Consider the following 26,808-nt stretch of genomic DNA (forward strand, 5'->3'; position numbering starts at 1 on the left):
TCACGATAAAAGGCTGCAAGGAGTGCGGGATTGAAGATACACTCATGCAGCACACAATGCAACTCTTCTTGGCCTTCATTGGAACATTGCTGATACCAAGCTCTGCATGAGTGACCGAGTTAGATACTCCCACGGGCTGGCGTGGGTGGCCGCAGGCACATGGACCCAGTCTATCTGGTTGGCCACTTCGTGTTTATTTGGGAATGATAACAGCAAACCAAGAGAAGTCATGGTTTGTTTTCGAAGAACATTAGCCAACGCGCTACCCACAAGCTGTGGAATTGTCGCGAATTAAGGACATGATACATCATAGGATGACGCAGAAGTCGGTCAACTTTGTTTCAATTGCCGGTCTGTTGCGGAATTCTCACGATATATCCCTTTGATCCCGAATATATAATTTACTAGAAAACAGGGATCAGCTTTAGGAAACCTTCACTTTCGAAACTTGAAGCGTGACATTTACTCTGCGTATAGCTAACATCCTTTCTGATCCCGGCATATTCGCCACAATGCCCCTTGAAAGTAGCCTACTGGCATCAACCTCATGATTTGAACGGCTCTGCCGGTAACTAGATTACAAGTTCAGCGTCTATAAAGTGGTTGAAGAGTAATGCTCTTTCCTTACGACTGGACAAGGGCCATGCTCGGGAATTGGCGGTTGCTATAGCAGGATTAGGAGGGTGCAAGCATGAAGATATGACGAGCTTGAAGCTTTAGACTACGGCGAGACTTCGTGAGCGGAACAGGAAGTCAATGGTGTTTGGCACTCCTTGCATTTGCTTATTCTCGCAACCAAGCCATATACGCCGGTTTCATTCGAGGCCGTGTTGAGCACATCGTACCTTTCTTTGCCTAATATCTGTCAGGGATTGATCTCCTCCGTGAATCTAATGCGAGAAGCAGACGCCGCGAGGTTTGTGGCGTGACTCTGCTTGCGAAGACGCAAAAGCTGTTCCTTAAGTACGACTCAGGACTGATGAGCAATGGCGAGTGTTTGATTTCCTTACGATCTTCATTTCGGAAACTTCAAGACTGGCGACTGATACGTCTCGGATATACATAGGCAGTGAACTACGACTATAGCAAGCTAAGATTCAATTGCGTGAAGAAGACATTGATTGCGCACTTTGCCAAGCAAACTCAACAGAAGAAAAGTCCCCGTCCCAAGCCAATGCTGACCTGGAATGACCCATACCTCAACTTTAATTCCGAAAACTTTCGAGAGCGGGAATTTGGCAAAATTTCCGAGATGGCACGATGTATCAATGAGAGCTACGTCGATCAGATCAATAATCATTTCGCCTTTGATCGACGGAGATACAAGTACGCTGTGTGTAAGCAAGGATACCATTGTCGCCAACCACATTCAACAGGACCCAAGCGAATGGCTTCATTTTCCCATAAGCCGGGATCGGAAGAGGTACCCTGGTCTGACGTACATGCATGAGCAAGGAAGCAACGACAAGAATGTCGGACAGAACAAGGATTCAGCCGCAGCAGAAATCAGGCTGCGCTGGCATTGCATAATTGAACAAGCAAAGGACCATTGGTAAGACACAAAGTCCTTAGCTCGGCGCCACGCCTTTGCCATTTTGGGGGCCAAACGGGCATCCCGCCCCCTTGTCTAGCACCTGCAGGCTCGCGCTCGCGTGGCGCAAGATCCAATCGTTCAGCCCTAGCAGCGTCAACTCCTCACATGAGGTCGCCTAGACTGGCTTTTCTCTGCAGTCATCATCATGAGAAAGACATTGCCGCGGCTGCCTGATCTGGGCGGAGAAACTGTTATTGCTGAGTGACGGGTCGTCTTTTCGACTTCTTGTCGTCCCTGAATGTGGGGTTGCAACTCGCTCGTCTATGCTGACATCAACAGAGGCGCAAACGAAGCTGGATAGGTGCAATCGCGAACCAAGCTGCGGCGTGTCAAGAGCTCATCATGATCATCCCGAGCTTGGAGTGCGTTTACCCTCCAAATTTGAATCTTGTGCCGCCAAGATGGCGGCCTTTGGTGAAGTAAGTAAGCTCTCGCGGGTTGAAGTTGCGGCGCTGACTTCGGATAGCATCATCTGCGTCCACGACATAGGAGGGTCGCCGAAGACGACATGGCATCATGATGAATCTGGCAAGATGTGGATCTCGGATCCCGAATTTCTCGGCAACTTCTCAAACTCGGCGCGAGTATGGTCATACGGATACAACTCAGACCCGTCAGTCAACATGACGCCCTCCAGCATTGCGCTCCATGCCAATGAGCTCCTCGCAATAATCATGGCAGGTTACACAGTGAATGGGGTACGGTTTGACTCGATGTTCGATGTTAATGGACGTTGGGAATCCGCGGCTGATACAAGTCTTTCTAGGGAGGAGGACCGACGATCTTCATAGCACATGGGCTCGGCGGGGTCATCGTGAAGAAGGTAAGAAGACAACGCGCGCCGCAAGTCGGGTAATGTGGCTAACTCGAAGCAAGGCCGTGATATTATCCTTGAGTTGCCCAGAGTATTTCAACATCAGGGATTCCATCGGCGGCATTGTCTTTTTGGACACGGTACATCACGGCACTGATTCTGAGGGCGTTCTGAAGGCAGTCAAGACTATTGCGGCATTAAGTCTCCAAAAAGGATCCTTGAAACCATCATGGGACGACACAAGGCAATATGCAGATGCCGTCCGCGAAGTCAACACCGCCTTTCTTGAGAGGCTGCCGTCGGAACTTGAGATGCTCAATTTCATTGCAGTGAGACGGGTTGAGCTAACTGTTGATGGTTCCGAAACGCACAAGACTTTGGTGAGAGCTTCAAGCGGAAGACCATGTTGAGATTTCTAACACCAAGCAGGTAGTTCCGAAACGGCGCGCTGAGCTCGACTCATCTCAAAGCAAGACATTCACCATAGACTGTGACCACTTTCAACTCACAAGGTTCCCGTCCCCTGAGGATAGGATCTATCTTCAGCTGGCTGAGCAAGTTGGCGAGTTGATGACGAAGGCCTCGGCAGATACGTCTAGGAGGGTATTCTTTCCGCCCGCACCGCCGGTACTGCGAAGTTCTCCAGTTCCCCGACCGCCGTCACCGGATCCAGGTAGTTATCTGCTAAGACATGGATTTCTGAGAGTTACTGACAGAAAGTAGACATCCCTGTCCGACCACGCCCCCCGCCAGGCCGAGCCATGGGGCTGCCCCCAGGCGTAATACCTGCTGCACACGGTGGCAATGCTCACCAAGCATGGTTGAAGAAGAAAAGCATCGGTCAGTTCTCATTCAACCTTGGAGTTGTGGATTGGTTCTGATGGAAATTTAGAGTACATGAAAGAACGCCGGGACAGACTCGTAGACAGGCTTGGCACTTGGAACGATGCTCATCTTGGGCACGACATCAATCCGATGCCGGGCACATGCACATGGATAGAGACGCATCCATTCTTCCTTGAATGGTCCAAGTCTAATGCGACTGAGGACTTCTATGTCTACGGAAGTGCTGGTTGTGGCAAGACGTATCTCGCCAAGTCCGTTGCGAATCACCTCTCTCGAGATGCGTCAAAGCCATGGGACCTGGTCTTCTCGTTCTTCTGCAATGCAAGCTCAACAGGCAATAAGAAACCACCAATCATGGAGTATTTTATCCGAGAGATTCTTCGCGAACGGCCACAATGGTTCGAATTATTGAGCGGTCAGTTTCTGTTCCCTGACGCCGACGGGAAGTTTAGCATGGCCGCGCTCTTTGGCATCCTCCGGAACATCATGTCACAGCTGCAGTTGGGCCAGGGTCCTGGGAAGTCGATCACAGTCTATTTGATAGTGGATGGGCTCCACGAATGCGACGTGGGTTTTGTCAAAGAGTTTCTGGCTCTAGTAGCTAGTCTTATCGACCACCCAGTTGCTCGTTCAACACCGCCGACGCCTCCCAGTACAGCACCTCCCGGACCATTCAACCAATTATTTCCCCGGGATACCATCAGATTCAAGTTCTTCACCACTTACACCCCGAATGAGGTCATGGCTATGGCTTCTGTGAGAGCCACTCGTATCAAGATGAAAGACCAGGACATTCGGAAGGACATTGCTACATATGTGGACAAGAGGGTCGACGACTTCAGTACCATCAAGTCAACGAAAGACCCGCCCGCAGAGCTGGCAGATTCGATCAAAGAGCAAGCAGAATCATTCTTCGTCTACGCCAATTGCTCCATGGAAGACGGATTCTCGACCGCAAGAGACGATGATGAGTACGGGTTCTCCATGAGCCGCCGGATCTTTCCATATCCGCAAAAGTTAGGAAAGTACTTTGACTACAACCTGCTGCCCTTGTTCCAGAACATAAGCAACGACAATTACGCCCTGTCAGCGCTGCATGTCATCCTAGGCACCATCGGACATATTCGTGGCAATACCCTGCGCGACGCTCTCGCGTGTCTTCACGACAATCCCCGTCTGAAGTTTATCGATATCCAGACAATCTTGATGCATCAATGCCCTCGGCTGATCAGAGTCAGCGACGAATTTGAGGCCTTTCCCTTGCACCCCTCCCTTAGAATCCACTTCAATTCGTACATCAGCAAAGATGAACAACATGCCAACATGGCATCGCTCTGTCTCAAGTATCTTTCGCAGCCCATATTTGGAGGAGGTCTTTCGAGAGATGTTGAACGAGAATATCCGTTTTACCATTACGCGGCAAGAAATTGGCGGACGCATTTCAAGCTCTCAGGAGACAAAAGGGGAAAGCTGATACCCCAAGTGCGCCGTTTTTTCAATTCATCATCATACGGAACTTGGAGTCGCCACGTAGACGGAACAATATCATCGCCCCATGGGATTACTCCTCCTGTCGTGGCTCTTATCACTGCAAACGCCGCAAACATCATCCACCTTGTTGTCGACTTGTACGTCATGGACGACCCAGAAACGTACCCTTGGCAAACCGGAGTATGGGGCTTCTTCTGGCGGCTCAAGCAAAACACGTGGAGAGATTACCCTCGGTTCGCCATGTTCATTGACTCATTCAGAGAGAGACATGATGAGATGATAGTCGACGAAGCGGGCCTTTCTCCCTTGATGCATGCTGCAAAGGAGCCGGTCGGTCTGCCAGATATGGTTCGCCATTTCCTGCAGCGTCCCTTCAACATCAACCGTAGAGACTACGCCATAGGCGCCACAGCGTTGATGTTCTTTTGCAGATTCAACACCGATCCGGATCAAGATCTCGTTTCAGAGATGATCGATGCGTTCATGAAAGCAGGAGCAGATGTAAACAGGTCCACTTTCAGGGGAGAGACCCCTCTGTGGCTGGCATGCAGCAACGGAAACCCGATCCTGGTTGAGGAGCTCCTTCGAGTCGGGGCCAACCCCAATATCTCAGATAAAGACGGGTCAACGCCCATGCATCAGGCATTCAGCAAGCCAACGAAATATTCTTATCATATCATCGACAAGCTCAGTCGAGCTGGGGCCGATCTGAACATCAACTTTCCTTCCCCAGATAAACTGATACCAATGACAGCAGCAATCGTCGACATGCATTTCGACATATTTTTACATCTAATAGACAACATCGAAGATATCAATCAGAGAGATGCCGCGGGCTTTGCTGCCATACACTTGCTGATGCAGCCAAAATACGCCGATTGGCTACCTCATCTGCTTGAACGACGGGACTTGGACATTGATCTTCTCACCGACTCCGAGTCCAGTAACGGTGCACCAGTTCGACTTACGGCTTTATCTTACGCGATTACCGAGCAGAACTTCCAGGCCGTCGAACTGCTTCTAAGGGCTGGAGCAAATCCCGACCGTCATCCACAAGCAAGCGACAAGTCACCACTATTTGTTGCCGTGGACTTCGTCGCGGGGAGACTGGAAGACATGTAAGGGACTGAATTCTTGAAGGGTGTATATCAGACTGACAATACAGCAGCGGCGATAAAGACCCGAACGGAAACCTCGATATCGCAGAGCTGTTGATCTCTTACAACAGCTCCATCAATACTATTAATCCCAAGTCAAAACGCCATACAAGATCACCATTAATGCTAGCAGTCAAGAATCAGAACTACCCAATGGTTGAACTTCTCCTGAAGCACGGTGCAGACCCCACCTTGGAAGAAGCTTACAATCTCCCTGGCGTTCTGGACGCAGCCGTGTACGGGGACAATGTGGAAATTCTCAAGTTGCTTCTGGAACATTCGTTGCCTCCGAGTGTCAACTATGTACCAAAAGACTTCGACCACATCCTTATCGAGGCGGCGGAGAAGGACGTAGAGTTGGTGAAGCTACTCCTGGATCACGGTGCCGATACAAAACGATTCTTGGCACCTGGTGACCCCAGAACCCCGCTACAGGCTGCAGTTCAGGAGGGAAATCTCGGGTTATGCAAGCTATTTCTTGAATACGAGCCGGAGCTGGTGAACCACCAGGCTAAGGAGGGCTTGGTCTGCGAAACGCCTCTGAACATTGCAGCCAGAGAAGGCCACCTGGAGATTGTGCGCTGTCTCCTCGAAGCAGGGGCCAAACCCAACTTTCAATCATTCTACTACCAGGAAACGCCGCTCTGGTCAGCATGTTCTCGAGGAAAGTTCGAGATTGCCAAGCTTCTTTATGAAAGAGCTCCTGAAACCATCAACACCCCTTCTTATGACGGCGAAACACCCCTCATGGGAGCATGCTCCTCCGGTGCCATTAAACTAGTTGCCTTTCTTCTTCACAATGGAGCCGACCTTACGCCCAGATGCTCAAACTGCGGCTCCTGTGTCTGGAAAGCCTTGACAAATAATAGTGACGCACCAGCGTACAAGATGATCGAACTGCTGATTCAGCACGGTCTTGGCGTGGACGATGTCGTCAGCTCGGTAGGATTTACCGTGCTGGGCGAGGCCTGCAGGAGCGGGGATCTGCCGGCGGTGCGGTACTTGTTGGACTTGGGTGCTGATCCGGTGAAAGGACAACTCTGTCCGGGAAAAGAACCCTCAGACAATTCTTGGAGGAGTGCCGCGCAAGTTGCCGTGGACAACCGTGAGCCTGGGATCCTCGATGCCTTGCTCCAGCATCCCAAGGTCGCTGACTTCATTGCCAACGCCGATGTTTATGGGGAGACGGTACTGCATACGGACGACCCTCAAACAGAGGTACCGGTGATGATGACTATGATCCATAATACGTGTGAGAGGCTGAGAAGGGAGACCGGCATGGATCATTGGGAAAGGATGCTGCGTGCTGAAGATTTCGGGGGCCAGAAACCACTTGATACCGCACTGGGAGGGCACCACAAAACGCTGACTGACCAGGCTGTCGCAAATGCCGACGGATTCATCGCACAGTATGTTGCGCAATTAGTCAAAGCCCAGCATAGGACGATCGACGACCACTTTTACATCATCAGAATGCTATCGCGGCTGCTCCTCCTCCGGACTGGGTACGACGATGAAGCTGTCAGACTGATACAGGCGTACGTCGTGGATCCTTGGGTGAGAGAGAAGGACGACCGTGTCGAGGAAGCGGTGTTCTGCGAGTACTATTGCGATGAGTGCGGCAAAGATGCCGAGGAGGAGACGCTCTACTTCTGCCGGTTTTGTGTATGGACTACTGGACGGTGCTGCTTCAACAATTACAAAGGCATGCATGAACCGATTGAAGTCCCATTGGTCATGGAGAGGCGCATTGTGGATATCGATTCGGAGGAGTTCATGGGTGTGCTCAGAGTCCTTGAGCAAGACTTTGTTACCAACAAAGCCCCCCGTGTCGCGGAACCCGCTCAGAAAGAGCTGTTTGAGGCGGATCCTGAGTCCGAGGACACGACGCTGTCCCTCGCCTTTCTGAATTCCTTGGGGTATCTTGCGTTCCGCCGTCGCGCATGGAACCCTTACCTTCCCTTGGCACCCAAGATATACAAGCGTATCGAGCCATGGGAATCCTTCATGAGGCAGGAGAGGAAGCAATTTCAAGAGTGGGTCTACCGGACGGAAACGGCGCCATGGAGACTGAAGAACGAACTTGAATATTTCCTCGAATCAGGCAGGAAGACTGCTTACAAGGACGTTGGCACCACCATAGCCGAGGAGATAATGAGGGATGTGGGTATACTATTTCACGAGCCACGCCGCAGCAGAAGCCCGCGGATGCTGCGGCCGAATGAGAGGGCAGAGAGGGGCCCACGCATGCTGTCTGACGAAGAATTTGAATGATTTGATGGGATTCCAAAATGAATATTTGTAGGTTTCTTGGATTCATGAGACATGATGAAATGAAAAGGGGTAAATGGGCAGCATCAGAGAAGAGTTGAGGTGATGAATCGGAAAAATACGCATAATTGTGGAAACCAAGAACATGTCTTGCAACAGGGCTTTGCCAATTGATATCAGGTTACTCTTGTTTGATATCTTGGCTAATCTTCCGTACTTTCTTTGCATACTTGCTACGGTGTCCCTCTCGCCATTCTACGCCTGCACTCAAGTGGCATCATCGTTTCGACACAGACCGCCTGCTCAGCCATGTAGGAACTTCTCCAGAAACCATGAGTACTTCTCAAGTTGCTCCAAGTGAACAATATGAGCCCCATTGCTGATAGTAATCCATTTAGAGTTGCGAATGTTCTTGACCAAAGGCTCAACCACCAAATAGGACGCCTCGTCAAACTCGCCATGAATTACCAGAGTGGGGACTTTGATCTCTTTGCACTTCTCACTCCAATCGTAACCTAATGCAGGCTGTAAGCTCGTCTTATAGGAGGCTGCGCAAAGAAGCAGGACTCACTCTTCAGGTTCCCGACAACAGTAATCTCACTTGGTCCATTCATGGTAGAATAGACCGCTGGGTCCTTCTCCAGCTCATCGAAAGCGTCCGCCAAGGCCTTGGGGAATGGCCAAATGCGACACATGTGAACCTTGTAGTACTCCATCACGGCTGCCTGATACTCTTCCGATTCGTAGTCGCCGTCCTTTTCCGCCTTCTCGATTGCCTGGCGGACAGTTTTAGGCATCTCTTTTAGCCAATTGCGCTGTGCCGTTTCCCACAACTTCATACTCGCGGGGCTGCTGGCCAATATCAGCTTCTCAATCTTTGGCGCCAGGACTGGCGATGCCGATTCCGTCGCGATGACAGCCGCAAGCATGCCACCCCATGAGTGACCGTAGAGGTCAAATTTGTCGACGCCGAGGCGGGCCAGCAAGTTCTCGAGCTCGGAGACAAAGAGCGACACAGTCCAGAAAGACTCATCGCCCTGCTTCTCCGGGTAATGCGTCGATTTGCCGCAACCGATTTGATCATACAGAATCACGGGAGTCTTGGTTTGTTTGTGGTAATACGTGAACAGAGGGGCCAGGTAAACGTGTGGAATCCCGGGACCGCCGTGAAGTGCGACAAGCGGCTTATCTGCAGACAGGTCGCCGAGAATACGATAGGCAGTTTGAGGGTTCGAGTCCTCAGGAAATGATGGATGAGGAAAGGGGACTGACCCCTCGACCACTTTGATGAGAACCATATTATTGACAATCAGCTGTATGGGTGATTTGCTCTCGTCAGTCAATGAAAAGAGATAAGTGTTCACTACAAGAAGCGGGGATACGAAACGGGGCTTGAGCAGTGAATGATCGGCCGATCGCGCCAGTAAGATTTATGTTGTATCAGACGCACGAAGCTTACGGTGGCGCATAAACTCCTGCCGATCCGGGAGCGAAAGTTCATTAAATAGCCCAGAGCTTACTGCGATTGGACATCATCGAATGACATTGAGGTAAGACAGGACTAAGCTGTGGGTCATTGCATTTCGGGAAATGCTGCCGTTGGAGACGTTGGCTGTGCAATCGCAGTGTCATCAACATTTAGACCAATTGAGTTTAGTAGATTATGTTTGAAGCTTTTCCTACTACTCACTGAAAAGCCGAAATCATTTGCATACTATAACGAGAAGATTTACTCATTGACTGTTTGTATAGATATCTAAGCGATCGGTATTGCAGTGTGACCGGAGTGAGCTATTGGAACCCATGGTTTATGAAGCTCAGCCGGGATTTCGTCTTCCTCTCCTGCCTTCATTCTGACGGCATCTGGGGCAAAGCCCGAGTTTCATCACTTCGCCCTGTACAGTTTCACTCAAAATCTGACCACAGGGGTGGCGCGGGCAGCATGTTCCAGGGCTGTGGTTGCTTGTTCGACGCTCATGGCGCGTCGTGTAGCTGGTGCCGCAGCTGGTGCAGTCGACAGAGTGGAGAACTAAATAACACATTTTCGAGGAGTGACTTTGCGGATGTTTCAAGATGCAAATGGCAATTTCCGGATAAAGATCCTGACTGGTTCTTTCGCGATCTTGCGCAGGGAAGTGTGGTTTCGAAATCTTTTGAAATGCAGGTCGATCGAAGGAAGCCAACAATAGGCACAATGATCCTTTATATCTTGAGGCCAGTCTCAAAGAGCTCAAGTGAATTGAGGCTTAGAATCCATTCAGCATGCAGGCTGTCTTGGTGAATGGGCCTGATGCAACTGCTTTGTTGTGATTCAACGATTGTCAAGGCGTCAAAGCGGGCAGTTCTGAGTGCATCTCGAAGCGTCCTCATACTCTCAGGACCACAAGTGACCATGATGACTAGAAATGTCGCGAGAAGCCCAGCTAAAATGTTAAGCCATGTCTCATTTCTACCTAGTGTCTCATTCCATTTCATCACCCAAAGTGTATCTATCATTGAGCAGAAAACGACATTAAACAAACACCAACCCTTTTCGAAACCAATATGTGTCGTTTTGTTTGGAAAGACAACCAGTGCCAGGCGTGCGGCGAATTCTTTGACCGCAAACTTTTTTCCTGCAACCAGGCACAAACGCGCAAGCGTACAACTTGCAGCAGGGTCTACTTCCGAGAGAACGATGCTGATTTCAAATGTCAACAATGCTTGATTACAGAAGCACCTTGGAAGAGGGTGAAGCCATTGAAGATTCAGGATGATGAAGAGTACTACAGCGATGATTCTGGGGACGAAGACTTTGAGGAATCTGATGGCAGTCTCTCGGACAACGATGAAAGTACCGATGACGACGGCGACTACGAAGACAACAGAGGTAATGGGCCTTTGAAGAGAAGCTTTAAGGATGCAGATTTCAAACTTCCTCAGAGGCAAATGCCGAAGAGGAAATGCCGAGGAGATCAGGTCAAAAGCCTGTTGCTCAACTAAATGTTGCTATAAACTCCCACGCTTTTCAGGCCATTGCTTTATGTTTGCGAATTGGTTCGATAAAACCTTAGGCAAATAACCAATATATCAATCATGCTCCAAGTTTCAGATGAACACATGTCTCATACCGCGAGAGATCATATCATGGCTTCGAAATTAGGTTGACATCAACCTTATGAGTGGGCGTGATAACACAAACCAGTGAAAGTACAAAATAAGTCAAAAGCAGAACTCTCTGATTTTCGGGTTCTTCCTGTGATTGGTGGCCAAAAAGCGTAGGGAGGTTTGTATGAGACAATTCCTTGTGAACAGCGTTCAAAGCAGTCTAACGGAAGCTTCTGCCGATCACAGCCACCAAGCATCAAGGCAGAATCACAAAGGCTAGCCAAGGCCACATGACTTTACTTAGGTTCGAGGAATTCAAACTTCTGTTATTGATACGGGTGGGAATTTTGAACAGTAGAACGATCAGTCAAAGGCATGGAAACAGCCATTGTGACCGTTCCCTTGCTGAACCCCAAAGCAACCTGACGTCCACCAGTGGCCCCCATTGTCGCTCTTGTTCACAACTGGTATGTAATCATCGGACAGTGCATTGTTGTGTTTTCTTTGTCGAACAAGTCAAGCAGTCCCTTCTAGCACAGGGAAGTCTCCAGATCTTTCGACAACACACCACGCAAACAATGCTTGCGACAACCATAGTTACGCCGGCTAAAGACATAAATATCGCAACCGCCGCTCATCATCTCCCATGGGTGAGCTGCGATATGCCCAATAACAATCAGCTCGGCCGACCATCTTCATTCTCACATCAGTACTTTCAACTCAGACTTCTTCAAAAGCCACAATGGACGAACCCAAGAGCCCCGACGCCGGCGCCTGGACACTCGTCGTCCCCAAACGCACCAAGAAATTTCTCGCCAAGCCCAAATCAAGCGAGGACACCAGGGAGAACGCTACGCAAAACACCAAAATTCCTGCATCAAAGGATCAAAACGTTGAACCCTCGTATGATGCCTCCGCCGAACATGATGCGGACTTCGAAGAGAGCGAAGCCGACAACGTCATTGTCGATGTTCCAACTGAGAATCCCACGTCAGATTCCGAGGGCTTCATTGAGGAATATGATGAGTACGCTGTCATTGAAGACAAGATGCTGGATCAGGCGGTGTATGACTTTGAAAAGCGAGAGAAGTCACTGAGTCGATTCGGAGGTCGGAAGCATGGGACTATCGCGGAAGCTCGCGGCATTCGCATGCAAAGCGTTCAGCGTATCTATCTGCGAGATGACAAAAAGGCTGCCTATTGAGAGAGGATGGGGAGGGTTGAACGCTTATCCAAGGACAAGGACCAGAGTGTTTGTTCAGGTCAAAGGTTGGATATCTGATGAGCTCAGTTACATGGATCTTAGCTGCTGTTGCTTCTGGCATGTTTAAGCCTTGATCGCAAAGAATCGCATCTATGGGCAATGAATTTCTTCAACCTCGCAGGCTGAGAGCACACCTAGTCTCCGTCCCACTCATTCACACATATGATATTTGGTCTGCATGAATGACTCCGTTGGAATTTAGTTGATTCCAGTAAATACCTAAGTCCAAGACTATGCTGATAGCAAGGCATGGTCTCCCACTCCATTCTTTTTTTCACATCCTCCGCTTTGGCTCTTGACATAGACACAGCTTCCTAACCAAACTCGCCTTCACAAAAACGTCCAATCGACATAATTGACATGCTTCAGTCTCAGGACTCTTACTTGGCATGCTTTTTTTGGTGGAGGGCCTTCACTTCTTCCGCAAGCCCTGGGATCGGCCCTTGAACCGGGGTGTTGGGAGCGACCTGGCTGATAGGAAGTGCCGCCACCTTCTTGCCAGCTGCAAGCCCAAACTCTTCCAGCCATGATGCATATTGCTCTGTTGACGACACATAGACAATCGGCCCTAAGCCCACCCAGGCATGTGCCGCAGCACACATGGGGCAGTGCTCCCCAGATGTGTAGACAGACGCCTTAGCTCTCTGCTCAGCGCTAAGGTTGAGTTGCGCCCATCGAGCCAGGGTAAATTCGGGATGCAGGGTTGCATCCGGCTTGCCGTCACCGTTCTCGCCGGTCTGTGTGCGGTTGCGATCTTCGCGGATGATGGTTCCGTCAGCACCTACGAGGACGGAGCCGAATGGATCGTCCCCGGCATCCAGTGCTTCCTTAGCAAGTTCGACGCATCGCTTAAGAATTTTGTAGTCGGGAGATTGAGTCATGATGGGCTCAAAATTCAAATTTGTCTCGCCCAGGATGGAGGGTTGTAATAGCGAACAAACGGCGGGGTAAACTCGTGATAAGATCGCAAGTCAGCATTGGGCAAAAATAGATGACGTACCAAGAACGGATGAAAGTTATTGCTGGCCCACAGAACTACTTCTACTTCACACATTCGTTTGGCTGGTGACTCATAACCGAAAGAGTTTTCTGTATCTTCAACCTCAATTCCGCTTCTTGAACAGCGCTCTGGTTTGACTGCGATATTGGTGAACCCTATTTGAAGCAGGCGGCGAAGAGACTCCCAAGGCGTCTAATATATAACCTCATCAAATTCTACGTAAATCACATTCTTGCTGAAGTGAATTTCATCGATTTTGGGGTTTCAATTCTGTCCTGGAGACTAACAGGTAAGTCTACTAGACGCGACTTTCCAAGTCCGTAAGTGCGAAATTCATATTCATGTCCACGAAAGCATCATCGCACATGTCTCTCAAACCGCATATCGCACTGTATACAGAACCGACCGATGACCAAAAACTAAAGAACATCACGAACCACGACATTGCTTTGATGGGTGCAGTATCCTATAATATCTTTTACATGTTATCAACCTTTAGAATTAATGCAAGGAGGTATCATTATAGCGTTTTCTGCACCGTTTTAATTGAAGCTGAAGTTTGTAGCCAGCATGTTTTTACGATCGATGTAGCTGGTTTCTGTAGGCTTGCAACTATATGGTATGGGACAGGGAGTAATAGCGGTGGAAGCATCATTATTGAAGCTTTTGCTTTGTGCCAAGGTTGGCTGCCATAACCTGCTCGTAGCAGCATACCAGGTCGACATTGCCGATATCTCAGCACCTTCTTCTGTATGGTTCGCAAGACCAATCCACACATACAATCACCTGCTAATCGAATCATCGGCAAGAGATCGTTGTCTAAGGCCTTCATCATTAAAGGTTCACGGCGGATAACCCTATGGTTGTTTCTGAGTTGGGGGTTAACATCAGACGACACAACAACATTGAACGTCTACATACGCAGCATTTGGAGACACTTTCGCGGACGTCGCGAATGTCGCAATATATGTCACACGTCCTGCCACTTGGGCCGGGCTTCAAGTTGCCGAGCTGGTCGCAGGTCATACAGCATTCGAAGTTGTTGTTGCATGTACCGCCGATTGCAACAATCGGCGCCACGAGCATGGCGAACATGGCGGCAGTGGCAACTCTCATGATGTTCGGCGCAAGAGTGGCTGGGGAAAATCAATGTGATGTGATGCCCGTTGCGAACTAGAAGTATGCCGCAGTTGTGAAGATGAGACGTGAAGCTTATGATAAATTCGTCCCGGAATGGGCGTTAGTTGTGGAGTGCGGAGACTAAAACAACAGGAGCTTTTTGTAAGCTTTATTTATTGAATTGAGGTTGTAAGCGGCGTGTGGAGGCGCCTCCTGTGCCGTCGGGTATGCCCGTGTTTCTAGGAGCGATCCGATATTCATCTCATAGAAGCGGGGTACCCCCAGCAAAGCGTGCGTTTTTGAGAAAAGCTTTCACCGCACAAGCCACGAGACCTAGTCCCACAGGCATGTTTATAAGGTTGCGAGTCATCAAAACTCACTTTTCTTGCAAATCATGAATAGGCTCGTTGCTTTGGGACATGGGGGTATTGCATGTCAGAGGACGGAAAAGCGTCGTTGACTTTCAAGATACCCCTTCTATTGGAATACCAAACTGTCCGATCGGCTGCTCCTCTGAGCCTTGGAGCTCAAGCTTGATGTCAAAGTACGCACCAAAGTACCAGCTTCTTTACAATATATCTGGTCAATACTCGACCCAATGCTTACCTACTCAAGCCATATGGAGCCTCGTTTAAAACCAACAAGCAGTTCCCCTCATCCCGCGTTATCCAGCAGCATGCGGCTTTGTATGAGCTGAAGTCTAGATCCAGTGTGACCGGGTTGGCATCAAGTTCAGTACAATCCCCTTTCTGATCAAGAGTTTGTCTCGATATTTTGCCGTTATTCGAGGCTTTCTGCCTCGCCTCATCTTCCTCTGCCCTCGACAGGGGTAGCATTAAGAGAGATGCCAACCCTGTTGGGCCTTTCCCTCCTCTCGACTCCCTTTCTCTCTCCTCAATTTTCTCCATCGTCCAGAGACGCAGACAAGGGGGTTGACTTGGGATAGTGGTTTGTCTGAAGTCGCCCCCCTCCCCCTGTCCTCCTTGCCTCTCATCTTTCTTCTCGGCAATGGCGGCACTTGGAGACAAACACTTGGCTCTGACTGCCATCCCTGTCAAACCTTCCCTCTCGTCCCAAGTCTCGGCTTCCATTTGATTTTCTCAACTTTCTGCCGCTGCATTCGATAGGGGGCACTCTGAGAAAGAGCAGGTTCTGAGCCAATCATCCCTTCTGACCCTTTCCACTTTGACGGTTGTGGTATGGCCCGAGTGGACCTAGTCTTCTGCGCTGCTGATGATGGCCCGTCACGCCATGAAGCGCGGCTATGTTCATGGCCTGTTTATCCGAATGGGAAGTCTTGCGTCGTTGGAATCTGTGCTCCAATCCACGCCTCGCGATGATGCGACGGATCTATGATCTATTTGCAATGAGTGTCAACAAATCAAGCAGCCACAGGACATGCTGGAGCTTGCAGCCCCACTGGTTCGCTGTCCCCATATGTACACATGCGGAGAGCTCCGCGGTTCCACCAGCTCTGTTCCACGCTGTTGGTAAATGTTTTGGCTTCTCGGGCTTGTCCGATCAGTCGCAGATCGCTTGAAAGGACATTTAATCCCCGGCTAAGCGTGACTTGTTATTGTGTTAATATCTGCGAAAGTTTGAGTAAATTGTTTAATAATTGCAGAGTCTGTTCTAAGATGGTTGGTGTTCTGATAGAGTCGATTAGGTCTGGGGCATACGGCGCCATCGTGCTCATTCGAATTCACCAAGAGCATTTCCTTTTGCTGTGTTTTGTTTGAACCCCAAGAGGTATGTTAAGCAATTTGACGCATCTAAAGAAATGGTCATGCAAACGTTGGTTTTCGTCGTTCAGGCTTTCTCGGGGACCTCTTGGAGCCAACCTCACTCGGGACAGGTGGTTAGCACAGACAACACAGAAGCAGTTATTCAAGCTTCTTGCCATGAGCTAGGCTAATTTACAAACGAGAACTCCGGGCTGATTACGTTCACATCGGAGGTCTCAATTTTTCAGGCTCTTCAACCAAAGCGCCAGACCGCCGCCCGTCGCCTTGAGAGAGGTCCTGAAACCTCAGTTGACGTAGTATCAATCTTGGATCGATAGAAAGATTCATGACTCATGAAGCGCCAACCCTAAGATCCTGCAGTGGTCGTTTTGGACACTAAGAACCAGTAATTCAGCTCCATTAATAGAAAACCTAGGGAAGGTTTTCTGCCACCTTCATTCATCAAACCCCACTGGCTGAGTTGAAGATCATACGCTTCTATCTGCTCATGTCAGGACCCAGGTTGGCCAGGTAGAGGGCAACACCTCTGTTAGTGTAAAGTGACCAATCCATACCCTGTCTAGAGGGGCTCGGTGGATTGCGAGTAGAATAAGAGTTTACGGTATAGGCCCAGGCCCCCCTATTTCGTAAGACAAACCCCCTCAACAAACCGAGTCAGCTCGCGTCAAGTTATTTGTATATAAAACCTCGCTGATGTTCCCAAAGCCTTTGCCTCAGAGCGCCAACTCATTCTGCAACAACAATACAATATGCGCATCTCCCCAGTCTTCACCATTCTCCTCATTCAGGGCGCGGCCGTCCTCGGCGCTCCTGAATACAAGAACCCTTGGGACGGCAGAGACTGTGTCCGCATTGACAGCCCCATGGCATCGTGCCCTGCCGTTGATGCAAGATGCCCCAATGAGCCGTCCTGCCCATCCGACCATCCGGAAAGTGTGACCCGTGGCGCCGATGGCTGCAGCCGTGCCGGACAGCAATGCTCGAACATGGTTTGTATTAGTTCTTCCCATCTCCTTACTTGGCTAACACTTGCAATAGGTCATTTGCTGCAAATAAACTGAAGGACTTTTAGCCAGTTGTCCCAGTTGCGCACGACTAGAATTCGGTCCGAAGCTCGATAAACGCTTCCGCCTTATATTCCTCCGCCTAATATTGAGTAATACACACAATTATTGCAGTCAGCGTTTCCAGGTGCAAAGCCAGCCGAACCATACCTTCACTCCCTTGACAGTCTGGACATACCAAGATGCTGGAAAATCGTGCGATTGACTTGGCTGTGGAGGCTGCATGATGATGGTGCGTTCACGTGAAGTGCTTAATTTTGAATGTCTTGCTTGAACTAGATAATGTGAGAGGCTCTTTGGGAGATTGACATCTGGGTACTATACGCAGCGGTGTGGCTCTCTCGTTGCCTTCAGTTCGAGGGAGATTCGCAGGAAGTCAATTAATGTACGTAACTGTGCAAGGCCCAAGGTCTAGATGAACAGTAGAATGATACGTTCGAGGGTTTCAGATTCCGTGAGCAAAACAACAGAAACTAGATGCTTGTAGAAAGGCTTAGGCCTAGGTACAAGACGTAACGCGAAGAATAGAAACGAATGAACACGCTGCGCTGCAGGATCCATGTCTCCCAAGCTTATTCATCCATTCCTCAGGCTCCCGAGGTGTCGCACCCTCAAAGCACTGATAGAGCGCTGTGTACGTGTCTTTCCATACCCAAGGTATTGGTAGGCGGCAGGTGTTGCACGTCGATTAGCAGGCTGCTTCACTATGCACAAAATCTGAAGGTGACAGCGAAGGATACAGAAACCCGGCAACCTGGATCATGTCGGCGATGTTGCCGGCAGGCCCATGAGAAGGGAGAAAACTGCATTTTACATGTCAGTTTTCTCTCGAAGATATACACAAAATCTGTGAAACAGTACTTACTGAGCATTGGTGGCAACGCCATCGCTAGCCAAAGATGCCAATAGCTCGTGGACTGCAGCATGATCGAAAGTCTCCAGGAAGGCCAAGTTCCCATGGTCTGCATCAAAGACTGCCGTAGTACTGTCGCTGGTGGGACACGCCGGAAGGATGAGAGCGTAGCCGTGATCTTCAGCATGTACAGTCGCATCCATATCGACGAGGGCCAACTGCATTCGGCTGTCCTTCAGAACGAGAGAGCCGCTTTGGCTTTTGCATGGATTAGCCCAGTCTTCCTCGCTCAAATGGAAGTTGCATACCTGTAGGTTACGATCTGGTCTTGGGGCACAGTGGTGTAGTAGCTGGCTGCATGGTCAGGTACAATGAGCTTTGCGCCACTGGCGACGTAGTCCACAACACCAAAGGCGTGATCATGATGATGATGGGTAGGCTGGAGAACGTCAGTCTGGAGCAGAGAAGCTTGGCTTGTCTAGAAATACGAACCCAAACGTGAGTGATGTTTTTCCCGAGGCGAGCTTGAGCCCATTCAATGACCAGCTTACTTTGGTGAGGAGGAGCATCCAGCACGATGACAGATCCATCTTCGAGCTCCACTACGGCTTGTCGCATGGCCAAGGCCCCTTCGGGACTGATCACCCATAACCCAGGCAGATCATCAAAAGGCCTGGAAGCTGCCGACTCGATGATCTCAGGAGTTCCTGTGTATGCTCCTGGCCAAAGGAAGTTGGCCGATGTCTCACCAATCTCAGAAAAGTCATATTGTGCGTCCCGTACGGGCACGCTGGCCTGAGGGATCGTCGCGTTGCCGGGTACTGTGAACAAGTTTTCAGAAATCGCAGGATTAACCAGAATTTGATCAGCACGATAATCCGCAATGAGATGCTTTCCGTTGTAGATCGTCTTGAATCGCTGCGGGGCCTGAACACCATCAACCTCCGCGTAGTCATAAACAAGGAGATCGTGTGTCGAGGCACCAAAAAAAGGGTGATATTCGTAGGAGCGCATGATGTACGGCAAATTGGTATCGGGATTGAAAAGAACCGTTAAGTTAAGTGAATCGTCATGGACTACGCGTTGTCAGCTGGACGGTCCGAGCAGCAGCGAGGAAAAAAGATGATTAGCAGGACTCACCACCGTGGAGCTCAACACCGGCTTCCGAGGCCCCTGAGCGATAGGTAAACTTATTGTTAGATAGAATCTGCTAATATTAGTCAGTGCTGGCAAGTAATGCAAATCTGCCATACCGTCGAGAGAAGCAACGGTTGCCACTTATATGCCTCGCTGATCAAATACGATGCAAGAAGACCTGACACAAAGTTTCATTATTAGTTGCGTATATTGTAAATGGTATGGGGGAAAGCGTGAGTGGGCTTACCGTCTAGGTATCCCTGAGGATCTCCAGTAGGATTGTAAAGGTCGTAGCTTCCCCTAACAACAGCTGCAAAACCAGTCTCACCGCCGTTAACAACCAAAGAGAAGTCCATAGGACTGAGATTGGCTCTCCCAAATGTCCATCCAGCTGTGAGATCTTAGCAAGCATCAACAGCTGGCCGGATATAAACCTTTACGTACGGCCAAGAGAGGCGACCTTGTCGATGCGTTGCCGGACGTTGTTCCCATCAAAGGCAAAAGTCACGTTTTGTCGGCCAGCAGTGACAGCTGCATTATCAACTCCAGTGAGAGAAATTCCCAGCATCAGAGTCCTGGCTCGAAGAATTCTATGCTTGGTTAGCGACTGGTCAGCCATCACTGAAAGCACGCACTCAACTTACGTTTCGCCATAGTACGACAAGCTGCTTATAGAATCGATGACATCCTGGCCACCAAGGGCTTCAATCCCTCGAGCAAGAAGTGCGGCAGGATCTTCGACGCTGTCATTTTGGCGGTGGTGCAGTCGATGACCAAAAGCAAAGCCAGAAAAGAGCAAGACGGTCAGACTGAGTGGAGAAACAAACATCTTGGTAGTCTCCAGCGCAAGAGGCATGAAGGACGAGGCAATGGTTCGTCCAATGTCTGATAAACTGACGAGCTTAAATACATAATAAAGAGCATCTAGCCCCTGAGTCTTTGGTCAGGAGTAAGTTGAAGACGGATTTCTAATCCCGTCCCGTACGCCAAGAAGGCGACCGTAGCTTAGGTACTCCAGCAACACCTGATTTCCAGAAGATTGTGACTATGTTGAAGGCTGTGTTGATGAACATGGCACGCTGAATATTGGCGATTGCAAGGGTTCCTGAGGCCAAGTCAATTTCGAGATCTTGGACTCTTATTTTGTTTCCTATGGCTTGCGGATGGCTCCGGGGAATCACAGGGGTAGCATGCGCGCGGCAGGAACCATCCAGATCAAGCTTGAAAGTAGCCCAGTGTTTGGCGAATAACGAACGCGGATCGAAACTTTAATCAGTTGACGTTACTCGGCCCTCCGGACATTGGACGAATTCTGGATCCGGTTCTACTGTTTCCCCTTGTTTTCAGACCGGGTTGGCCTCAGGTGCTGGTTAAGTCCGGAGGCTGCGGACACAGGTCCCCACATTTAAGGCCGAGGACGCCGTAGAGATGGAGCCATGTCCGGAGATACAGATGGGTCAAGGGCCGCGTCTCATGCGCCTAAGTTTTGGGCACGTATCACATGGCGTTCGCAACAGTCTACTAGCTGAGTAATGTATCAAACCTGAATGCGCATTCTTCATTAAAGCACTGGCTAAGTGCTGGGTTCTACTTTTCGTGTCAACAGCATGGCTCGTCTGCCACAAGCCAACAACCGCTCAAGACTCCGGAATATCATCTACAACAGATATCTATAATCAGGAGACAGATCTCCCAACTCAGTCTTCTCCTCCTCTGACAATGTAGATTGTCCGGCAGCCCGATCCCTGCTCTTGTTTGCAGACCAGCATGCGATCGCATAGATGAGACACGCAAGACCGCTCAAAATGACGAAGGCAATGCAGATGCTGTATCCGGGGATATACTTTGGTGCATCCTTCTTCAGGAAGGCAAACACGGCAATGATTCCACCAATGTTACCGAAGCCAACCTGCCAAGCACTGCCAATCGAGCGACGGTGGTGGCCTCCCAAGTTCATGTTGAACCAACACACTATGATGGGCATGGCTGTGTAAGAACCCATCGCCACGAGGAAGAGCGATGCGTATTGTACGGAGGTGTTGTTATGCACGGAGATCAAGATCGCAAAACCAGCCATGGCGACGCAGATGGCAAAGATGGCGAATAAGAATCGATGGCGCGTTTTGTCAGAGATGAAGGCGATGATCATCGAGAAAACGAACGCCACGGCCCATGGAGGGACACTGTGCAGCTGGGTCTGGATGCTGTCGTAACCGTACGTCTGAATGATGCCAGGCGCAAAGTAGGCGTAGCCATAAGCGGGCACAATCAGGCCGAAGTACATGAAACCTCCGACAATGACCTTGTAATCTTTGAAGATGTTGCCGACATCCTTGAGGGTTGTGCTGCGCTCCACGGCGGAACGCCCCTGATCGGCGCGGAGGCGGGCCGAGACAAACGCCTTTTCGTCGTCGGTGAGCCACTTGACCTCTTCGGGGAAGTCGGGAAGCCAAAAGTAGAAGAAGAAGCTGACAATGACGGTCAACAGGCCTTCGAGGATGAAGATCCAGCGCCATCCAGCGTAGCCGCGGATGCCACTCATCTTTCCGATCGCTGCAGCGAGGAGACCGCCGAAGGCTCCTGCGAGAGTAGTGCTGTTGAAAAAGAACGAGTATCTCCTCTGCGCCTCGTGGCGCCGGTACCACATGCCGATGAGGTAGAAGGCGCCCGGGAACATGCCCGTCTCGAAGACTCCCAAAAAGAACCGGGTGGTGCAGAGTCCAGCGTAGTTTGTTACGAAGCCCTGGAGCATGGTGACGAGACCAAATCCAAACATGTTGATGCTCAACCAAACGTGCGGCTTGAACTTCTTCAGGAGGATGTTGGAAGGAATCTCCAAGAGGATGTAGGGCACGAAGAAGACGACAAGCGCATTGTTGTAGAGGGTGCCATTCAGGTTCAGTTCCGTGCTGAGGCCGAAGACGTTCGCATTGGCTATGTTCACTCGGTCTACGAAAGCAAATGGCGATTAGCATTGGAGTTGCGATCGTGGATGGATGCGCGGGCGGGGAAAGTGAGCTTCTTACCGAGGAAAGCTAGCAGGTACATGACGCAGAGGAAGGGAATGACCCTCATGTCCTGACCAGGTCAGTATTCACATGGTAGTGTTTCAACGGGAAGAACTCACAATCTTGCTGACGAGCTTGCTCTCCGTCGTGTGAGGGGGACACTCGACGTGCTCGTCGCCATAGCCGGGGCGGTCAAGATCCGTCGCATGCTCGAGAGACCGCGACGGCGACTCGGCCGGCTTGTTCTCCTTGTCGTACTGCATCTTTGGGGCCGTCGACTCTGAGAAGCTGGACTCAATTGAACACTCTGCAACCAGTAGAGGCGCGCGCGACACACAGAACGCGGCGGATGACTGGCAAGAGACAGGTGAAGGAGCAAAAGGGTGCGGCGCAAACAAGACTGACGACGATCCTGCCAGGGTCGCAGCCAGCTTTTATTTCGTCACCTACTTTTTTTGACCGTCGCAAATGACTGTGAGTCGCGCCGCCGACCTCGGGGTGAAAAGGTTCCCTGGAGGACAAGGCCGGTGATCCTCCCGTCTCCACACGACTCCAAAAAGTACGAACCAACACCACGTTGGACGTGGAGCGTGTTTGGTGTCTAGCCCAGCAGCGGTAAGGAGGGACATGGATGGGTGGCCTAAAGAGAAGTGATCATCCCCCCAAGCCTCCCGAGCCGAACCCCGCGTTTTCTGACCGTGGCGGGAGTTAATAATGCAGCACTAAGCTCGGGCTATTGCTTGTAGCTGATTAATGTCATGCAGGGCATTGGATCCAGTCAATGACTTGTGCTCGTATCCTGTGCATTGCATGCCTCTCAAAAGACATGGCAAATCTGCATAACTTGCACAAGATGTTCAGGCAGCAAGAAACATTCCAGACTCAGTGTTGGATCTGCAAATCTTAAAAGGGCCCCATTCTACCCTATTCACAACTCCACCCCGGCCCCGGGTCGGACTTGGCTCTACTCCACTCCGTCCGCCGATGCAGGAACTGTGACTCTGTGAGTAATCTCTACCACAAATTCCTTGTTGCGTGGTTGGCTCTTGGGTGACGGCATGCTGCGTCGGACGGACGCCGCCGCCGCCCTCGTCTTCTGAGCAGAAAAATCCTCACCTAGGGTTTGGTCCGGTGGGATTGATAGGATGCAGGTGTGAGACAGACCGGACTTAAGCTCGAATTCGGCCGCCGGACGCCCGGAGACCATCCGTTTTGGGCCTAGACCATTAGGGGACCACAGTGACTCAAACCACTGGTAGTTCGTCTAGTTTTCCTACTCAGGGAGGCCACAAACAACCACTTCGCTTGAGCGGCAGCTGGAGTGTCAAGCCTTGACAGCTCGCTTTCTACCCCGCGAACGCCAAGCCCAGCCACGCCTAGCGATGCTCTTTTGTAGCTTATGTGAATGGTTGGCACCTGACCTCGGCTTTGAATGTCGTGCGTCGCGACTCTTGAACAAACAAATCCAAAGAAGCTGCTCAGTCGGCCTGGCATTAGTCTCGCTGTTCGACCCTCGTATCGCGACCAATCAAGGCGGCAACTCAAGATCTCTCTCAAAGCTTGCGCGTATTTCTGTTTCGTGGAACGATTGATTTCTTTCTCATACCAGTATTGTCTAAAGCAGTCGAGCTGAAAGCCACAGGAGGCACTTTTGGCAAGTCGGAACCAACGGCTTTCCTTGGTAGCCAATCGCAATGCTACCAAACGCCGTTGCTGTACCCGCAGGTGGTTTGTTGGTTTCTATCCTCGTAAAAACATCTATTTACTTCGTACCTATTCACAACAGGATGTCAATGCATGTTACCTGATGTCATTACAACGAATGATGCATCCACTCGAAGTAATGCATGAAGAGCTCAGGAATGGAAGATGGTGCGGACTAACAGCTGAACGGCAAAAGCGAAGACAGTCTCAGTTGAGGCTTGGATGATTGCATGTTGGCCCGCAACATAAAATGAATTGGGGGTTCAAATGATGGTTACTTCGGCATTTTCTACAATGCTATCAAATAAAACCCCATCTGCAACAGCCGGTGCTGCATTCCAGAAGACGTCTTTGGTAAAGACATAACCAGATCTCTGGTAAACATCTCCCATTGTAGGGTGCTTCCAGGAGCTCAATACCAAGCACCCTACATGGTGGCGCGGCACATGAGCCGGCGCCGAGTTTTCGACTCCGGTGGGAAATCTCATAACTGGCAGCAGTATCATCCTCCCTGCTTGCTGTAGGACCCTGTCAGGAGTGTCGGGAAAGAGCATCACATTTCTGCTTTTATCGCCACGATGCCCGAGATATTCACCGACTGCCACTTCCCCCCCATGATTGCCGTAGTCTGTCCAGCAATACGTGATGAACATAGTGCCTCTCAGGCGAAGGAATCCACTCTTCACTTCAACTGTTGAGTCTGGGCCCTCGGTGGTGACATCCAAGTCAATCACGTTGACCATCTTTTCTCCACCTAGAAGGCTGTCGCCAGAACGCGAGAAGACCGGCCCATCGACGGAAGCCCATGACCAGGAAGGTGCTCGATATTCTGACGGGCGTGGTAAGTCTCCGTGCGTGTACCAGCACAGCTGGTTCACAATCACGGATTGCCACATGCCCGCCAGAAACCTATCCCCGGTGGCTTGCTGGAAGAGCTTTGAGAGTCCCGAGAATGCGTAAAGCTTGTCTTCAGATCTCGTAAGCTGACAACGCGAGTAAGACTCAACGGAAACCTCCCAGGCGTTGAGCAATTCGGGCGTCATGAACCCCGTTGGGCCTGATACGAGATCTGCCAGGCTCCCCAGAGTCTTGAATCCCTTCATATGATCGGCTGGATATGGGTTCACGTCTCCTCTAGGAAAACCCTCACATCCGCCCTCGTGGAGACACTCCCACATGATTTGTTGAGGCGCGAAGTAGACAATCCGCGAAGCGAAAAATCGCTCTTGATAAACCCAGCCACGGCAATGTAATGGAGACTCTGGCAAGTGATCATCCCAGTACCTCCTTCGGAATATGTAACACCGCACGGGACAGGTTGTTGGCGCAATGGTCAAAGTTGTGTCCACAATACCTGGCGCGATGCCTTTGGCTGCACGATGTCGAAAAAGCCCTCCTTCTGGACCATCTGAAGCAGATGCACAAATATTGCATATCGAGTTGCTGTAGACACTAGCCATCATCGGTGCCTCCGCTTTCCAATCGTTATCGTCATCTTGGATGATGCACAGACGGTCGATCCATACGTATCGGACCCCAAAGTGACGGGCGACAACTATGAAATCCTGGAAGGTCTGGGGTAATGTTTTTACTGGCCAGCCAACTTGAAGGTCGTTGATATTTTCAGATAGTAGTAAATGCTCAGGGTTGGGTGCCCAGCGGTAACTCAGAGTCATATACTCCACCGGGGATGTCTTGTCTAAATCCTTCGTTATTCGAAGCTTCCAGTCAGGTTCGCCTGGAATGCCAATGTCGACGAGGCGAGTCGGTAGCCATCCTGATCGTGCAGTTGGGGGGCTTCGACATTTTCCATGATTTGTTTTGCATCTCTCAAACCAGTTGAGGGCCTGGTTCAGCGATGAAGGGGAGGCAGTACTGCCTGCCAAGATCGTCGGAAACTCTGGTAAAGGGCTATCTATGTTAAAATCTCAGCAACTGTATGCTTAAAATCGGCATGCGATCTACCTGCAAGGCGATTCAAATGAATCATGATATTCACATCGACTGTGCCAGACCAGAAGTTTGGGTGTCGAAACGCCACAACAACTGTCTGATCCACGGTTTGAGCAAAGTCAACACGCATCTTATTGTTGTGCCGGAGGATTTGGAATTTGATTGGCTTCCAGATGGTCGCCCATACTTCTGGTGCAACAAAGAGAAGGTCATGATCCCATATTGTGGAGCAAATGAAGCAATTGTTTGAAGCCGCCCTCCTGAAGTTCTCGAAGCTTTGGCCTTCAGGGGTAATGACCCATAGCTTTTCGACGTTATCAAATAGAATGTGTTTTGATCGCAAGCCGTCTTCAGCTTGAATAACTTGCTTGCAGATCGAACATAGAAATGAAGTATGATGTTCCATTGCACTACGAGTGGGAGTGGAAACTGACGAACACAGCTTTGTTGTGTTGATCTGCTCTTCGTGTACAGTAGATGAGTGATTATTCGACGGGGTGTCCCTGCAAATATGTGCTCTTATCACCTGACTTGCTGAGTCAGGATGACATCCACAAGAAACGGACCAACATCGTCTTCGTCGTTGTACAGAGGCGAATACAACAATAAACATGGCGATGAATCAAGATTGCAGCTTTTCGGAGATTTAAGCAGCAAAGCCACCGGCACGAGATGCAAAGATGACTCGAAATCCTAGTTGA

The 26,808-nt window shown here is 50.2% G+C and overlaps 8 protein-coding genes across 8 annotated transcripts; 3 read left to right on the top strand and 5 right to left on the bottom strand.

Moving 5' to 3' along the window:
* Window positions 1-1,995: 1,995 nt before the first annotated feature.
* Window positions 1,996-8,176, top strand: Ank2-3 (Ankyrin-2; the record flags this gene model as incomplete). The annotated part of the gene is made up of 7 exons (XM_066153037.1): window positions 1,996-2,292; window positions 2,361-2,417; window positions 2,471-2,788; window positions 2,838-3,081; window positions 3,132-3,248; window positions 3,301-5,863; window positions 5,914-8,176. 7 exons carry the CDS (start codon window positions 1,996-1,998, stop codon window positions 8,174-8,176), a joined length of 5,859 nt encoding a protein of 1,952 aa, XP_066007576.1.
* Window positions 8,177-8,476: 300 nt separating this feature from the next.
* On the bottom strand, window positions 8,477-9,471 carry laaA (L-amino acid amidase; the record flags this gene model as incomplete). Its single annotated transcript, XM_032024925.1, has 2 exons — window positions 8,477-8,688; window positions 8,745-9,471. 2 exons carry the CDS (start codon window positions 9,469-9,471, stop codon window positions 8,477-8,479), a joined length of 939 nt encoding a protein of 312 aa, XP_031878494.1.
* A 2,531-nt stretch (window positions 9,472-12,002) lies between these two features.
* CGGC5_v014116 (uncharacterized protein) lies at window positions 12,003-12,464 on the top strand (the record flags this gene model as incomplete). The annotated part of the gene is made up of 1 exon (XM_032024926.1): window positions 12,003-12,464. The coding sequence occupies one exon, from the start codon at window positions 12,003-12,005 to the stop codon at window positions 12,462-12,464; it is 462 nt and encodes a 153-aa protein (XP_031878495.1).
* A 440-nt stretch (window positions 12,465-12,904) lies between these two features.
* guaD-0 (Guanine deaminase) lies at window positions 12,905-13,405 on the bottom strand (the record flags this gene model as incomplete). The annotated part of the gene is made up of 1 exon (XM_032024927.1): window positions 12,905-13,405. One exon carries the CDS (start codon window positions 13,403-13,405, stop codon window positions 12,905-12,907), a length of 501 nt encoding a protein of 166 aa, XP_031878489.1.
* A 3,732-nt stretch (window positions 13,406-17,137) lies between these two features.
* On the top strand, window positions 17,138-17,444 carry CGGC5_v014118 (uncharacterized protein; the record flags this gene model as incomplete). Its single annotated transcript, XM_032024930.1, has 2 exons — window positions 17,138-17,377; window positions 17,427-17,444. The coding sequence occupies 2 exons, from the start codon at window positions 17,138-17,140 to the stop codon at window positions 17,442-17,444; spliced, it is 258 nt and encodes an 85-aa protein (XP_031878461.1).
* Window positions 17,445-18,140: 696 nt separating this feature from the next.
* CGGC5_v014119 (uncharacterized protein) lies at window positions 18,141-20,271 on the bottom strand (the record flags this gene model as incomplete). The annotated part of the gene is made up of 9 exons (XM_032024931.1): window positions 18,141-18,255; window positions 18,318-18,563; window positions 18,614-18,744; window positions 18,798-19,381; window positions 19,446-19,512; window positions 19,559-19,620; window positions 19,690-19,833; window positions 19,887-20,032; window positions 20,087-20,271. The coding sequence occupies 9 exons, from the start codon at window positions 20,269-20,271 to the stop codon at window positions 18,141-18,143; spliced, it is 1,680 nt and encodes a 559-aa protein (XP_031878460.1).
* Window positions 20,272-21,099: 828 nt separating this feature from the next.
* On the bottom strand, window positions 21,100-22,713 carry prlL-9 (MFS transporter prlL; the record flags this gene model as incomplete). The annotated part of the gene is made up of 3 exons (XM_032024932.1): window positions 21,100-22,391; window positions 22,469-22,520; window positions 22,570-22,713. 3 exons carry the CDS (start codon window positions 22,711-22,713, stop codon window positions 21,100-21,102), a joined length of 1,488 nt encoding a protein of 495 aa, XP_031878459.1.
* Window positions 22,714-24,417: 1,704 nt separating this feature from the next.
* On the bottom strand, window positions 24,418-26,237 carry CGGC5_v014121 (uncharacterized protein; the record flags this gene model as incomplete). The annotated part of the gene is made up of 2 exons (XM_032024933.1): window positions 24,418-26,069; window positions 26,120-26,237. 2 exons carry the CDS (start codon window positions 26,235-26,237, stop codon window positions 24,418-24,420), a joined length of 1,770 nt encoding a protein of 589 aa, XP_031878458.1.
* Window positions 26,238-26,808: the final 571 nt, after the last annotated feature.

This window comes from Colletotrichum fructicola (assembly GCF_000319635.2).
Source record: "Colletotrichum fructicola Nara gc5 chromosome Unknown KSG_Nara_v1_contig08, whole genome shotgun sequence".
NCBI classification, from domain to species: domain Eukaryota; kingdom Fungi; phylum Ascomycota; class Sordariomycetes; order Glomerellales; family Glomerellaceae; genus Colletotrichum; species Colletotrichum fructicola.